Here is a 16,385-nt window from a genome sequence, read left to right on the forward strand (position 1 = left end):
AAACGATTTGATGCAATTACTTATCCCTACGCAAAAACCTTTTGCACAGTAAAGCACATTACTCCTCTTTTTAATCAACAGAGATCAGGAAAAGGGAGGGAAAACTTAAATAACAAGAAAAGTACGAAAAAGGGAAAAAATATTTACCTTTTCACCCCACCCTGGATAGAGATTTTTTCAGCAACACATTTTGCCCATTTTTTACAACTCGTTTTTTTGCCGGTCTTGCGTTGCTGCCCTGACTGTACGTCACTTCCCCGCCTTACATTTTACATGTTTTCCCGATTGACACACTTCCAAAAAGAAAATGGAAAAAACATGGAGATGTAATTCCTGCCTAGTGGTTAACACGGAGGAGGCCACAGAATGTGCATGCTGTATGCAAAAGAGGAGTGACGAGGATGGTAAGACAAACGGAAATGTTATGAATAATGGTAACGAAACCGATTGTGATAACCTAACCGATAGTGAAAAAAAAAAATGACGAGGACTCTTCCATTAACACAGACACAAATGTTGAAGCGCATGATGCCACAAATTCAACAGAGGACACCAAACATAGTGAAAATACAAACGAAGGTAAAGGAGACATGTTCGATGGAGGTGGTTTTATGCCATCACTCAAGCAATCCCCTGACACGCCATCTTCAAATAAAAGCATTTTCTTAACGGCCGTGCCAAATAGTAATGCCACCATCGCAACGAACGATACCACAACTGCCACACTTGAGGACACCAATGGGCACATTAAACAGAACAAAACGGGGGAGAATAACGCTACTGGGGAGAAAACCAAAAAGTCTATTGGAAAAGGCAGAGAGAGGAAGAAGGCAGACAAACGAGAGAGAGCTCCATCTACGCGAATACAACCTGCTCGAAAATGCACACAAAAAAAAATATGTTACAAGACATAGGCACACTGAAAAAGGAAGGTATATATAAATACATATACATGCTTTTTTTTTTTTTTTTTTTTTTGCGAGCGCAAATGTTTAGCAATTCCATTTTTAATATGTTTAACGCGAACGATGCCCTGTAGTGCCAAGTTGTTTTTTTATTTCTTTCCTTTTTTTTCCTTTTTTCTCCCTTCCTGTTTATCGAAGCAGTTACCCAATCAGTTGCTAATTCTTTTATGCAACCGTCCGTTCACTTACCCGATCTTTTATCCGCCCATATATGTTATCCGTGCATTCATGCATTTTTTCTTTTTTCATTTTTTTGCGCAGCCTTCCTTCATGCAGGAACTAAAATAATTTTATGTCATTTTTTTAATTTTGACAATTTTTAATTCCATGTTATCAATGCGTTTTTTTTTTTTTCCTTTTTCCTTTTAAGTCGGCCATACACGCAGGTATGCATGGATACACCTGTGTATGCGCTCCTGTCTGGCTCAAATCATAACATGTTCATACGCTGGACGGAGGAGTTATATTCATTTTTAACTCCCCTCACCGCGCAGGAATCACAGTGCGCATAAAAGGAGAAAAAGTACGTGGGTCCCCAATAGGGATAGGAGAATTACATTGCAGAACGATCTGTACATTGGTAACGTTTTGCTAGTGTCAACGCTAGTCCGCATATGTCGACTACTCCCATTTTTACGCTGCATGTATTCTCCCATTTCTGTTGTGAAGGAATTCACGTGGTGATATGACTTCTGGGGAGTATCACGCCTTTTCCTTTTTTTTTTTTACCACACACATTCATGTGATGAACGAAAAAAACACAACGGTATGCAAGGCGGTGGGCACAACTCGATTGTCTCTCCTTTAGTTGTTCACTTAGCTACTTGGAGCCGGGGCTATCCCCACTAGCGGTTGATTAGCGGTTGATGAGCGGTTGATGCGCGACTGGTGAGCGATTGATTATCGATTGGGATTGGAATTTACAGTTCCGCTGATGGTTCCGATCGCCCCTTCACTTCTTCTCTCACCGCGGACCCCCTACATGTTCGTATTTTCGTCGTAATCCGAGCTCTTGGATGTGGGCTTCTTATCATGGTATATTTTTCTAATGATCTCAAAGTCTACTTCCCTGGGTACTTCAATCGGCTTAAAGGTGTCAATGAAAAAATTCAGCACGTGGTAGTTGCTACCTGCATAAGTCACGATGGTGGGTAGTACGAACAGTCCCAAAACGTAAAATATTTGGGCTCTCCTGTCTTTTATGTTCTTCCCACTAGGCTTGTGGTACCCGCTGTAGAAAAAACCCATTCTTCTGAAAAAAAAAAAAAGGGATCAAAATGGGTGGCGGTGCAAGGTATTCAGAGGGCATCTCTTTGGCGCTATACTCCTTCCGCAATGTGCCCTTTCTGTGCTGCGTCAAAACGGAATAACAAGCGCATCATGCGTACGGTCGTACATTCAAACAGTCGTACATTCGAACAGCCGTACATTCGAACAGTCGTACATTCGAACAGCCGTACATTCGAACAGTCGTACATTCGTATGTTCATATTTTCACACACGCATAGGCATAACTTCGTGGGCATTTTTTAAGCCCTTAAATCAGCCCCCACTTTTTTGCAAATATGCCAAGTTGCGACTTCTCCTGCGCGCCCATTCAGTCGTATTCACACAGCTCGAGGTGTTTACACAAGTACTGGCATCCGTACACATGAGCATACGGAAGTAACTTACTCAGGTGAATAAAACTCGAAAAATAGATGTGCCTCTCTTGGTGGATCTTTATCTCTTGTTCGCTTCCCCAGTTGTTCCTTTTGCTTGAAAGTACATATGGCCCTTCCTTCTCTTTTTTTTTTTTTTTTTTTCCAAATTGTGAGTACCCTCCTATTTGCAATCACCTCTTGGGAATTCACCTAAATAAATTCATCAACAAAAGAATGACACAGAAAGAAAATTGCGAAGGGGCTTTCCGAAAGAATTGTGACGCTCAGCGGAACAGAATTTTTGAATTTCGCGGAAATTAGATATTCCTTGCTAGCGCGGCGGCAAAAAAAAAAAAAAAAAGAAAAACAGAAAAAAAAATATGCAACATAAGGGCAAACATAAATGTAAGCGTTTAAACGAACAGGCGAACGCGACCACACAGGTGTACTGTCCACACGCAAGTGTCACAACGAAATTGAAAAAAAAAACAAAATGGAAGACGAGACGGAGAACGACCTGGTTGGGCTTGTTTTGGCAGAGCTTGAAATGTCCAAGGAATATATTAGGGGCAAATTTAAAGGTGCTGAAAAGGGGGGCAAATTTAAAGATGCTGGAAAGGGGGGCAAAGGAGAAACAGGAGGGAGGGACCAAACGGGGGGAGAGCCCAGGGAGGTTTACAAAAACTACGACAAGATACTATCCTGCATTGAGGACAAAATTGCGTTTTATAAAAATTTGAGCGAAGTGGAAAACGAAAAAAGGGGACACCCTGAAAAGGGGGAAAATCGCTTGACTGGGGAAAATCGCCTGGCGGGGGAAAATCGCCTGGCGGGGGAAAATCGCTTGACTGGGGAAGATCGCCTGACTGGGGAAAATCGCCCGACTGAGCAGCGCTACCGAAGGACAGCAAGAGGAAGGGACAACTTTTTCGAAGAATACGAAAAAAACAAATCCAGTCTGCAGAAAATGAAGAAGAAAACCATTGCAGGGTACACCGCAGAAGGCAATGCGATAATTATAAACAATGATAAATTTTGCAAAATGTTTATTAATTATAATTTGGCTAGTGATCGGAAGAATGGGGTGACAGGTGCACGATCGGATGGGACCCTCCAGGCAGGGGACGACTTAAGCGAACTCTCCTGCTCAAGCTCGAGCGTCGTTTCGCTACACAGTTTTGTAAAAAGTGAAAAGGCTAAACGGATAAGAAGCAACAGGGAAGCGTACGTAAGGCATAAATATCATGATCATGCATTTATTAACCACAAATTGTATCCCTGCAGTGACTGCTCGTCCAGCTCGTTCAGCTGGTACAGTGACGACTACGACGATCTGTTCTACTACTCCAATTTGTTGAAGGAGGACAAACGGTTGAGAAAGCGCTCCGTGGGGGAAGCGGCAGGGGAGGAGCATAAGAAGGAGAAGAAGAAGGAGAAGAAGAAGCAGAATAAGGATACTCAACAGTGTAACCAAAAGAAGGACGAAGAAAAACACAACAAGCAGCTCGAACGTGATGCAGCAAACGAATCCCCCTTCTACAACTACATCTACTTCAAGTTTGCTGAAAAGGACAAAAGGAAAACATACCCCGTTTTTGTAAACACCATAAATGGAAAAAAAAAAATCTATAATTTAAAAAAAATCTGTAAACTTACACATAAAAAGAATTACAGCCCTCCTGATGCAAATAAGTATGAATTAGATGACACACTATTTAGTTATAAAAATTTTAAGTTACTTCCATCCGTTAAGGATGAATCGAAAAAGAAAGGAAGTCAGCTCGTGGAAATGCACAACAAAGACGTGTTGAAGAGAAAGCACTTCGATTCCGATGAGATAAACTAGTAAGTGTGTCATAAAAAAAAAAAAAAAAAGAAGCCACATGAAAACGAGTCGCAAATAAATGCTACCCTCTCCTGCATATGTAAAGTTTGGGAACGAAAAAAAAATGTAACTTCCCCGATGAACAATGCTCGTGGAAGGACTTCTCATCAAAATTCATGGCAACCCCGAGGGAAGCCAATATTTTTATACCCTCTCGTACCTTCTCAATTTCTCAGCGCAATAGACAAAATTATACATCAGTTGGGAAAAATCGGCAGCTCCGAAAAAGAAGAAAAAAGAAAATTCAACCACTCTGACCACTTCAACAACATTCTTAACAAAAATAGGGAGTTTCTAAAACGGGAAAAGTAACACAATGAGAGATAGCACACAGTTTTCTTTTCTTTTTTTTCTCCTTGTATATGCGTTCATACCCGCTGTACTCTCCTCGCGCAGTCGGCCTCCTTCACCCCTTTTTTCTGTTGTCACCTTTGCAGCAATTTTACCTTCCAAAAGTTGTGCGAAACGGAGAAGATAAGGTAAGCAAAAGTTGCAAGCGGAAAGGCGGCAGACGGCAGAACGGCAAAGTGGCCACCCTTATGCCCCTCAACCGCATATCCGCTCAACCGTGAACCCCCCTTTTTCGCAGGCTAAAAGTAAAGATCATCGGAACGGATGGGAAGGTAATCAAAAACAAAAGCCTGGATAATGTTCTAATTAACAAGGTACCCACAAGACGCCACACGTGCGCACACACCAACACGCTAACATGCACATGTATCAATGTACTCTACGAGCAGTGTATATATAGCATCATATTTTCCTATCATCGTCTGCGCGGCTGATGCCCCTCCCCTCTTGTTTACCCCACGCAGAACAAAACCTTCGGTGATTTGGCCACCCACCTGGGCCACTCGTTCAAGCTACCCGAGGACAAAATAGAAAACATCAAAATGTATTTCGACGGAGATTTGTGCGATAAGGGCCTTACATTTGGTAATTTTCGCGCAGCGGTGAAAAGCCACTCGCCTTTTATGTCGCATCTGTTGCAGTGCCTGCCATTCGCCTCTTATATCGCACCTGTTGCAGTGCCTGCCATTCGCCTCTTATGTCGCACCTGTTGCTGTGCCTGCCTCTACATCCGTTCTTTCCCTCCCATAACAGACAATGAGGAACTGGGACTGGAGGATGGCTTCCAAATAGACGTGAAGTTCCCCCCGTCCGACGTAATCAAATTGTTGCTTTTGCATTTTCATATCGATGGCCTTCAGACATAAAATTATTTCAATATCGACGTAATGATGTGTTTTTATTTTATTTTTTTTGTTTTTTCATTCCCATCAGGATAACGCTAATAAGGAAGACGAAGCAAACCTCAGTGATGACAACTACGTGCTGTACCTACCTGACTCGTACGTCATTGATTAGGTAGCGAACGGGGGAGGAGAACCACCCGTCCTTCTTGTTCAAAAAATAAAGCATTTCTTTTCTTTTCCTTTCGTTTCTTTTCCTTTCTTTTCTTTTCTTTTCTTTCCTTTTCTTTCCTTTTCTTTTTTTTTTTCTTTGCTGTTTCCTTTTCTCACGTGACATGCACAAGTGAGTAATTCTTTAAAAAGCCGAATGAGCAACGAACTGATGCGCTTAACGGATCAGCATCGTTCAGACAATTTATTTTTGAATGAAATATATTTTTTTAATTTTATCAAACGATGTGGTATATGCGGTATACCAAATGTACACACATGTGTGTGTGTGGTGGGACATACAAATTACTAAAACATATTCACGTTTTTTTTTTATTTTTTTTTTACAAAATGGCGAATGCACATTTTAAAAAAGTGACACTTTGGGGGGGGTGGCGCAGGGAAAGAAAAAAATGCACACTGTGTAGCATAATATGCATAACGTTCGGAGAACCAAATAACAACCCGGAAGGTATAGTAAACCGGGGGTTGAAACAAAAAAAGGGACGATACATCGTGCGAGCTGCGCATATGACAGTAACTGCAACACGGCCACTGCGCATATCTGCACAATGCGCGGCAAATACAAAAAAAAAAAAAAAAAGGAAAAAAAAAAGAAAAAAGAAAAAAGGTACACTTAACCCAAGTATGTCTACGCAGCGGCACTCAAAAATCCATCGGGACGTTCTGCCACGCCTGGAACGATTTTTCGTTAAATGTGCATTTCTTGGTGTACTTAGCAACTTTCAAAATGCCAATGTAAGCATATTTGCAATTGGCAATATTGCTAACATTTTCTGGAAATAATATATAATCATCGGGGGTCACTTCGCTATACTTCACTTTGTACTTCTCCTTGTTTATTTCGACAATTGTGTATAACGTCGTTTTTTCTTTTAACATGTTAACCACATGTTGCATAATAACTTTTGGATCCAAATCGACATCCTCCAAAACGAGTTTTATAATTTTTTTATTATTGTCAATATTTTTAATTGTCTTTAAGTTCTCCAATTTTTCTCTATACGACAGATTAAATCCTCTCAGTGAAACCATCGTTTCTTTTTCTTCACCAAGGTCCCCGCATTGCGTCATATCCTTTGCTGCGTCATTCGTTTTTTCTGCGTTTTCCAAAATGTTTGTCTTCATTTTGGGGGGTTATATTTGCAGACTTGACTTTTACGTATGAAGGTAAAATGGGGTCTTTCGCCGATGAATCTTTCGTTGTTAATTTGCATGCCAAAGAAAGGTATATCCTTTTTGGTATACTTTTGTATGTATCAAATAGAGGGGGGGGTGGGGAAAAAAAAAACGACACTTTTGTGAATCTCCTTTGGTGTTGTGACAATGTTCGGGAGAAGTTGGACAGCCTTTTTCATCTCACATGGCATTCTCACCCCTAATGAAGACTCATTCCGTTCCGTTCCGTTCCTTTTTTTTTTTTTTTTTTTTTTCCCTTCTTAACAAACTACATAAAAATTTGGTTTATTAAGGCCGTTCTTTTTCACCACACGCATATAATATATATGCTTAACGTAAACTTCGCCTAAATGGCCGAAATAAAGAAGGCATAAAGGGGGAAAAAGAATAAAAGATGCTTAAATCCGCATCGTGAGAATTTAAATTTGCAAGATTCTGTTGCCTCCACTTAAAGATAATGAGATGCTTTTCAATTAAGTTGTAGCTTTATGGATAGCTTATTTTGTTTTTTTTATATTATTTTTTTTTCATTCATCCGTATGGGAGAAATAATGCCTATTTTTTCTCCCCTCTTTTGCTTTAACTTTTTCTAGGAATATTTTTTTTTTTCTCACTCTATTCTGCGGAATGTACATAACAAACGTGTACTTGCGCTGCAAAAATCAAGATACTTTTGGATGGCCAAAAATATTTTCCTGGGGATCCCCCCTGTGCTGCAAATAAATATATACGCTTAAAAAATAGTGCGCGTCGCGGGAAAAATACGCCTATAATATGTGGTTAAATAAAATAACGAGGAGAATTTTATCACCCTCGCAGCTGCGACAAATGAAGTGGGGGCAGGCTTACCATATGAAAAACTAATATATACGTACATTGTTTATACGCATAGGTATATTATACTTTTTTTTTTTTTTTTTTACCTACCATGCCAGTGCATTTTATCAATTATACTCATTGATGGAAACATAAAACGACGCTTTTTTTTTTTTGCCGCTAGGGGTTGATATGCACTACCCCCCAGGTGGATGGTGGGGGCAGCGATACTTCATTTTTCCCTTTTTGTGTTGTTGGTGGTTCTCACCGCTTCGCGCCAGATTCGAAACCCCCCCTCTGAAAAAGAGCTTAAAGTGCATTCAACCCGTGCAGGGGAAGAGAGCTCCACTACTCCTTGCTGACGGAAAAAGGATACCATTTGGTCGGTGAGAAAAAGCCGCCGTTGGTAAGCGAGGCGAGAAAAATGGCCCAAGCCAGAAAGGGGAAAAGTGTTATACTTATACATATGCGTTGTGTCAATACGACGGGCGCTATGAAAAGGTATACATATAAATATATATACTAAGTACATACATATGTGGCGGCATAGCATAAATTGCGCATCCCTCTACGGCAACGAAAAATAAAAAAATGTAATCACACAAATTGCAATACGACAAACGTTTGCGAGTTGTTTTATTTTATTTTATTTTTTTTGACCACTTTTTAAGAATCAATATAAGTAAAAAATTTACGTGACAATTTTTCACCACGAATTGAACTGTTCCCTTCTGAGTACAGTAAAATTTACGCAAAAGGTTAAACACAAAAGGAAGGAAGAAACAAAGAAAGCAACAAAGAAAGCAACAAAGAAAGCAGCAAAGGAAAAAACAAAGGAAGAAAGCCCTTGTGAAGGAGCCGCTTTTATTTAACCTGCATTTCACCCCTACAAATTTATTAAGAAGCTCCTTGCTTTATACCTCCCCCCTCCCAATCATGGTACGCATTTCCATACTTATGCATATGCCCCACTGATCACTCGCATTTCTGTTTTTTCGCTGCAACAGAAATGTATGTACGAATGGCTGATTGCATTTACACGAAAACCATTCTGTGCCGCAGTGGGGCTAAACATTTTTGAGTAACCGCCTCGTTTGGCGAAAGCATACGTATGAGTGGGATACGATGCATGGTCTTGCACGACATGAGTAGAGAAAGCCACTCGTTTATTCACTCACCATTTGCATACGGCGGAGTAGCGAACATCCTCTGCTTCAAATTTTTTTGTCGTTCGGACCGACCGAAGGGGCTGAAAGGGAACACAACCCCTCCCCTCCAGTTTGTGCTGCCCTGTTGCCTCACTCGAGCGAATATCAACTTTGAGAGGTTTAGCTAATACTTACACATGGTTCACTTGTGCATCCATGCTTATCCTCCTCCTCTTCCCCTCCCCCCCCACACACACCCCTCCTTTTACAGGAAGACGCAAACAAACCCAAAAAACGAACATTTCGAACGTTCCACTACAGAGGTGTGGAGCTCGATAAGCTACTGGATTTGAGTCAGGATGAACTGATTAAACTTTTCCGAGCAAGGCAGAGAAGAAAATTCAAAAGAGGAATAAGTAAGAAAGAAAAATCTCTTTTGAAAAAACTGAGAAAAGCAAAAAAAGAATGTGAAATTGGAGAAAAACCAAGAGCTATCCCAACACACTTAAGGAACATGACTATCATTCCCGAGATGGTTGGCTCAATCGTTGCTGTGCATAATGGTAAACAGTACAACAATGTGGAAATAAAGCCAGAAATGATTGGCTACTATTTGGGTGAATTTTCCATTACGTACAAGCACACGAGACATGGAAAGCCCGGTATTGGTGCCACGCACTCGTCCCGTTTCATCCCGCTGAAGTGAGCTCATATGGCGCAGGGGGAGAGGAACACCTATGTATGCTGCGTTCATGTATATACCTACATACGTACATGTATACATAGGCGCATACATAAGTGCATACATACATACGTACGTGCATACATACGTGCGTATGTGTGCGCATATGCCTGTGCTGGAGGCATTCCACGCCGCTACAACCCAGGGGTTGGAACTAAAAAGCGACAAACACGTGCACTGCATCGGTTAACGTGAGTCCGAACGGAGAAGGAAAAACCAAGTGAGAACAAACTTGCAAACATGCGTGCGTGAAAAATTTTACTTTTCTTTCATGTACTAGATCCTTTTTACTTTTTTTTCATAATCAAATTGGTAGAAGCTCCCAAACTTGCATTTTAAAAGCAAATCTGTATCGTAAGCAGAATTTAAAAAAAAAAAAAAAAAGTACACTTTTTCTCCGCTCAAGCGCAGCGCAGCATTTAAGGTGGGAATGATATCATAGGAGTTCACTTATTTTCGATGTTACCATTCGTAAAAAAAAAAAAAAAACTTCTACAAAGTATGTACAAAAAAATGCACACAAATGGGGCACTATTTTTATGTGCGGGTGTGTCCACTACGGCACCCCCATTTGGGGAGATACACTTTTAGAGGAGTGGTGGCGCCACTTGACGGTGGGAATTTTCCCCATTTGCCACATGCCCACAAATGGTCAAATTTACAGAAAAATTTGCCAAACGGCAACAAAAAAAAAATAAAATAAAATAAAAAATAATAATAAAATGAAATAAGATAAAATAAATAAATAAATAAAACCTAAACGCAAGCGTGGTCGTGATCCCTGCGCGGGCTCACAGGAAGACCGTCGAAAACCCCTTCCGTTCCACAGAAGGCACTATATCCGCCTCTTTCCTCTTTTTAAAGCTCAAAAAATTCTTCAGAAAGCCAAAAAGGGAACTCTCCATCTGCAAATTCAACTTACTAGGGTTCGTGTAAAAGGTTTGCGGCTTCGCAAACGAATCGCTGCCGAAGCTGTAGTGATACACATTCGAGTATTGCTTCAAATTCTCGCACAAATGGTTGTTCAGCAAAATTATTTCGTAAAATATGTGGTTGGCCATGTACAACTCCTTTTTGTTCAGGGTGTTCATATTTATTTGGTACTTGTTTGGCAGGCACTCCTGCAGGCTGAACAGTTTTTTGGTCGATCTGAGTTGCGGCGTCTCTCCGGTGGCTTGCAGCGGGGTGATGTCCTTCTCCGTTCCGCGCAGTTCCGCGCACAGAGGGTTATCTACCCCGTTTGGTGCAGCGATTTGATGATCACCCTCATCCTCCCCCTCTGCAGTGCCATTTGCAGTGTCATCTGCATTGCCATCTGCATTGCCATCTGCACTTCCATTTGCATTTCCATCTGCATTGCCATCTGCACTTCCATTTGCATTTCCATCTGCACTGCCATTTGCATTTCCATCTGCACTGCCATTTGCATTTCCATCTGCACTGCCATTTGCATCCCCTCCATCTCCACAGCGCAACATTTTGCAATGCCCCCTGAACATTTCGACGATTTTTTTTTTTCAAAATTTCTCCCCAAATCTTCATAGCAAAATAAATCCTTCTTAATTTCTAGGTTCATAAAAACAGAAGCGGAAAGGGACATCGCGTCTTTTAACTCGTTCTGGAAATAACTCATCGAGTCGTACACCACGCTGAGAATGTTTATCGACACATTGTAAGGGGTGAGGCAAGCTACTCGCAGAAGCTTCTTCAAAAAGGATATAACGTAGTGCAGTGGGATCATTTGGTTCTTTATAGATGCGTGAATTATCTTTAAGAAGCTCGTGTCGGTGTAGTAGAAGCTCGCTGGCGTTATCAGCTCGAATAGCCTCTTGTAGTAATCCGTATACATATGATCGTTCAACTTGTTCTCCCCTTCGTCTGGGCGGTTTTGTTCGGGGGAAGTTCCGTCTTCGCTTGGCTCTTCATTTTTTCCTTCTCCCTCCGCCTCACTTCGTCCCTCCTCCTCACTTCGTCCCTCGTTCAGCTGTTCATTAATTCGATCACTACCCTCCTCGGATCTCCCCGTTTCTCCCTCCCCTTGCAGCAAATTCCCAACGTTTAACTCCGTCAGGATGTGAAACATTCCTGGAAGCGCAGCGAGTGATGTGTATAATCCCTGGGACGAGTAAAAGGAATAGTTGAAAAAGTCGATAAGGTAGAAGGGATTATTTGTGTATGGAAATACAAACAGTGGAATAGAGTGCAACAACTGGAGAACCATCGAATGTCTGTGGTTAAAGGAGGTTATAAAGTAGAACCAACAACTTGCATACAATCTAGCGTAAATCCTTTTATCTACATTTTCACTTATAAATAAATTTTTCTTTCTGTTTTTTAATTTCAGATCGATTTTTTTCTTCCTCTTTGGACTAATGACATAATCTTCAACTTGATCTATGTCAAATTCTTCGTCACTGAAGTTTGCATGGTGCATTAGATTCGCGTTCCGTAAAAAATTGGTACCATGTCCTATGTCACTTTCACCCGTGCTGCTGTCCCCCTCAGGGGAAAATACACCGTCGGATTCTTCGCTAGAAGAGTGTACAATGCTGTCATCCGTGTCGTGGTCGTAAAACGTTTTCTTCATTTCGACCTTGTCGTATGGCATTTTCTCCTCCTTCCTTTGGAAGGTACGTCTCTTCTTTCTTTTTACCAACCCTCTCAACTCCTCATCATTTAGGTCGAAGAATAATTCGTCAATTCTGCCTCTCTTCAAGTAATCCTTCCTCCTAATATGAGCATCTTTAATTTTTTTTTCCGGTTTTATAGAATTAATTAAAATGCTAAATATGAAAAGGTTTGTATTAGGGTTATCCCTCAGCATGTCTTTGTCTCCTCGTCCCACTTGCTCTTTTTTCAGAGTGCATCCTCCGTTTCGTCCTCTCTCTGTTGATAAATCATCCTCGCTGCCCATACCATCGTCTCCGTAGAACTTTTCATCCCGGAGACCCTTCCTCAAAATGCAAAAAGCTTTCAATATGGACAAAAAATAATAGTTTAAATCGTAATAAAAGCATAAGTATATTTTGCAAATATATTTTATCGTGCTGATACTAATTTGGTCAATTTTCAACAAATGGAAAATTATTTTTCTAAAAAGTTTAATGGGAAATGCTTTCTTCGAATTGTTTTGCATCTCGTTTTGTTTTATAAACTTAGGTCTGCCATCTCCCCAATGACTAGTGTTATTCGTTTCATTTTGAGGACTGCCACTTACATGGTTGGGAGTTCCACTATGGAGGTTGGTCCCCACTTGGCTAGCTCCCTTTCCCATTTCGCTAGTTATTTTATTATATATCTTGGCTTCAAATTGGAGACTACCAAACAGAAGGGACAAACTTTTTGTTACAAGAACTTCATCACTATGGCTTAGTAACTCAAAGAGCATATTTAAAAATTTATCGTAACACTCATTTAGCCACTCCTCATACTTTGTGTAATCCTTCTTCCCAGTGTCCAATATAATAAAATCATTCTTGAAGATCCTTCTCAAATTCGCATTGTCCTCTTCGTCATCACTACAACGCGTTTCCTCCCTTGACCCATACAACAATTTCCGCTTCATCCGTTCATTGTACAGCAGAAGAAATAACTTGGTCAGGTTAGTCAAAATATTTTTCTTGCTCTTGGCAGTTTGTAAAGCAGTGAACAAAGCGCAAATGTCATTTGCGACAGATGCGCTGGGGTTATTCTCCGTAGCAGTTTTTTTCATTTTGCAGATTTGTTTGCAGCCCCTAAGGAGGCATTATAAGCTACGCATAACGGGAAAAAAAAAAAATCTCAAAAAGGATGCCAAAAAAAAGGGAACTTCCCAAACGAATAAATGATTAATAAAATGGAGAAAAAAAAAATAAAAATTCATACTTCCTTTTGTTATCTTTTTTTTTATTCTTCAAATTGGTGATCACTGCAAGTATTATATCTTCATCCCCATCCCCCCAATTGGCGGTGGCGTGCGGCGAATTTTTTTCCCAACGTCACAAGCAGATCTGCATTTCCACCGGCGCGTTCGCCCAACATACGCAGATGAATGGCTCATTGGTGAAAAGTGCCACCTCGGCGTGGGAGATGGATAAAATACCCGCAGGGGAAGAAGAAAAAATAAAATAATAAAAATATTACATACGTTACGTAGTTGTTCATTCTTAACATATATACCATGACGTATTCACCATCCTTTTGTATCTCCCTGCGAGCAGCTTTTTTTTTTTTTTTTTTTTTTTCTTTTGGTGGAGCAAAGTGGCCTCTGCTTAGAAAACGCCTCGGCAGTGTAACAAATTTACCTTCCCGAGATGAAAATCGGTTGGTTCAGTAACACCCCAACGGAGTGAAACTCCTAGTTGGTCGGCCTTTCCCAAATGTTTTCCATCCCCAGAAGGTTTTCCTTCCCCAAAAGGTTTCCCTTCCCAAAAGGCTTCCCTTCCCAAAAGGCTTCCCTTCCCCTGTAATGTGTCCTCAAGGCCAACTGCCCCTTCCGTTGTACCCCCAACAGCGACACTGTATTCGCCTAAATCTGTGCCAATAGGCCGTTATAGGTCCACCCCCTCCTGTTATGTATCAAGTGGGGGAAACAGACTAAACTCGTTTCAGTGATTAAAATGCGTTTTAAAAAAAAAAAAAAAATTCGCGCATATGACTATACAGACGTCACCACCGCGGTGCCGCTGCCCCCTAGGACCCCACCCCGTACGAGTATATGTTATGCACATAATTTAAAGTAACACTTGTGAATTTCGCAAAGGGATGGAAAAGCTTGGCTGGATCAATAAGGGGTAAGGAAAGAGCCGGGATGGGCGGCAGCGCTAAGGGGAATAGCCCAAATGGGGCGGCAAACGGGTGGGCGGTTAAAGTATTCTAAAGTATAAATCTTAAATATGACGGAGGAAATGAAGGAAAAAAATGGGGAGAAATCAAACGGCCCCTCGCAAACGGCCCCTCGCAAACGGCCCCTCGCAAACGGCCCCTCGCAAACGGCCCCTCGCAAACGGTCCCTCGCAAACGGCACAACCCCCAAAAAACCCTGATAAAAGTTAGCGAATTCTTTAATCCCCATTTTAAGAAAAACGGAAGAGCTAAGTTTCGCACAGGAAGCAAACGTGTAGGAGTGCCTCCACTCTATAGGCACACGCAGAGTGTAGTAAAAGCAGAGGTACAAACACCCTTTTCTGTTCTTCGGTCAATATGGAACTCTCCCAAAGTGGTCCTTCCCAAGTGGTCCTTCCTAAGTGGTCCTTCCTAGGTGGTCCTTCCCAAGTGGCCTTCTCAAAACATGTACAACTGAACACTAACGTGCGGCTTGCTTCTTCCCTCTGTGCCAGTCCGTACCTTCTGTTCCCCTGTTCACTGCGCAAGTTACACCTTGATCAAAAACTCGCTTTCGTCCCCGAGGAGCTTTGTGGGATGTTTCTTCTTCTTCTGTTGCATGCGGTCATGAGAATACCTCAAGTCATCCAAACATAACTTAGCATCGAGTTGAGCTAAGTAATCTCCAATAGTCCACATAAAACAGAAGGAAAAAAAAATCAATGCATAGACAAGAGAACAGAAAGCTAATCCTATTTTTTTATCTTGTACAACAAACTGCAAGAATTTGGAAGCTCTATGAACTGTCACCACGTGAGGGAAATTTAAAATATCTATCAGCAAGAAAGTTATTAACATGGTCATAATAATATTGTTCACTATTAACAAAATAATTGTCGATCTGATGGAGGTGACATTTTCAGCTATAATTCCATAGCAGCCAACTGAACAAATTAAGATGATTACAACTCCGTAGAGCACACACAGCATTAATAAATTATATGTCTTTTTCTGCTCATACTCTATGAACCCAAATACGACGACCAAGAAGGAATATATCAGGGGTATTAGGTACAGAACGAATGCCGCCACTCTGGTGGATACACATTTTGAAGAGCTCATCTTCTGAAGTGGGGAATGTGAATCCGCAGATGGGGCGCGACTAAGCTGCTACGACGAAGCTGCTATGACTAAGCTGCTACGCCTAAGCCGCTACGACTAAGCCGCTACGCCTAAGCCGCTACGCGCCGGGCGTACAATTGCAACAAAGCACAAACTGTACGCACGGAACGGGCTCCACGCTCTGACGATCAATGTTGCCGAGGTGGGGCACACGCGAAGAAGCAAAACCACTTAAAAATGCGCTCACGTATAGGCATATGATGCAAATCAACATGCTATACACGCACTTGCGTCCAACATGCATAACGCGGATGCATTCATGCAACGAGAATGGCAACAGGACAGACTTGGCAACCCCCGCAGCGATCACGCATAGACGCAGAAATGTAAAAGCGGAAATAAACGAACGAGCAAAGGTTGATCTACCAAATGGTTAATTTGTTAATCTGCTAATCTGCTAATCTGCTCATCTGCTCATCTGCTAATCTGCTAATCTGTTAATTCGCTAAATGGGGGATGCTACTGGGGCTAATTTTTTGTCCACGCTTTGTCTTTAGCCTAATAAAAACGCGCCTCTTTGGTAAGTACAAATGGGAAAAAAAAAAAAAAAAAAACATCGATTTACGAACAAAAAAAAAAATAAAACTCTTACACAAAA

General features: G+C 41.3%; 7 protein-coding genes across 7 annotated transcripts; 3 read left to right on the plus strand and 4 right to left on the minus strand.

Moving 5' to 3' along the window:
• Window positions 1–307: 307 nt before the first annotated feature.
• Window positions 308–914, plus strand: PCYB_142670 (hypothetical protein; the record flags this gene model as incomplete). Its single annotated transcript, XM_004224738.1, has 2 exons — window positions 308–434; window positions 469–914. 2 exons carry the CDS (start codon window positions 308–310, stop codon window positions 912–914), a joined length of 573 nt encoding a protein of 190 aa, XP_004224786.1.
• Window positions 915–1,943: 1,029 nt separating this feature from the next.
• On the minus strand, window positions 1,944–2,213 carry PCYB_142680 (hypothetical protein; the record flags this gene model as incomplete). The annotated part of the gene is made up of 1 exon (XM_004224739.1): window positions 1,944–2,213. The coding sequence occupies one exon, from the start codon at window positions 2,211–2,213 to the stop codon at window positions 1,944–1,946; it is 270 nt and encodes an 89-aa protein (XP_004224787.1).
• An 888-nt stretch (window positions 2,214–3,101) lies between these two features.
• On the plus strand, window positions 3,102–5,861 carry PCYB_142690 (hypothetical protein; the record flags this gene model as incomplete). The annotated part of the gene is made up of 7 exons (XM_004224740.1): window positions 3,102–4,453; window positions 4,670–4,801; window positions 4,931–4,972; window positions 5,083–5,158; window positions 5,309–5,429; window positions 5,598–5,659; window positions 5,778–5,861. 7 exons carry the CDS (start codon window positions 3,102–3,104, stop codon window positions 5,859–5,861), a joined length of 1,869 nt encoding a protein of 622 aa, XP_004224788.1.
• A 701-nt stretch (window positions 5,862–6,562) lies between these two features.
• On the minus strand, window positions 6,563–7,045 carry PCYB_142700 (hypothetical protein; the record flags this gene model as incomplete). The annotated part of the gene is made up of 1 exon (XM_004224741.1): window positions 6,563–7,045. The coding sequence occupies one exon, from the start codon at window positions 7,043–7,045 to the stop codon at window positions 6,563–6,565; it is 483 nt and encodes a 160-aa protein (XP_004224789.1).
• Window positions 7,046–9,331: 2,286 nt separating this feature from the next.
• PCYB_142710 (40S ribosomal protein S15) lies at window positions 9,332–9,766 on the plus strand (the record flags this gene model as incomplete). Its single annotated transcript, XM_004224742.1, has 1 exon — window positions 9,332–9,766. A coding segment is annotated over one exon (435 nt), but the record flags the coding sequence as incomplete, so codon positions are not given.
• A 1,541-nt stretch (window positions 9,767–11,307) lies between these two features.
• PCYB_142720 (hypothetical protein) lies at window positions 11,308–13,514 on the minus strand (the record flags this gene model as incomplete). Its single annotated transcript, XM_004224743.1, has 1 exon — window positions 11,308–13,514. A coding segment is annotated over one exon (2,207 nt), but the record flags the coding sequence as incomplete, so codon positions are not given.
• Window positions 13,515–15,154: 1,640 nt separating this feature from the next.
• PCYB_142730 (hypothetical protein) lies at window positions 15,155–15,730 on the minus strand (the record flags this gene model as incomplete). Its single annotated transcript, XM_004224744.1, has 1 exon — window positions 15,155–15,730. Exon 1 carries the CDS (start codon window positions 15,725–15,727, stop codon window positions 15,155–15,157), a length of 573 nt encoding a protein of 190 aa, XP_004224792.1. The 5' UTR covers window positions 15,728–15,730.
• Between the last annotated feature and the right edge of the window lie 655 nt (window positions 15,731–16,385).

This window comes from Plasmodium cynomolgi, chromosome 14 (genome assembly GCF_000321355.1).
Source record: "Plasmodium cynomolgi strain B DNA, chromosome 14, whole genome shotgun sequence".
Lineage (NCBI taxonomy): Eukaryota > Apicomplexa > Aconoidasida > Haemosporida > Plasmodiidae > Plasmodium > Plasmodium cynomolgi.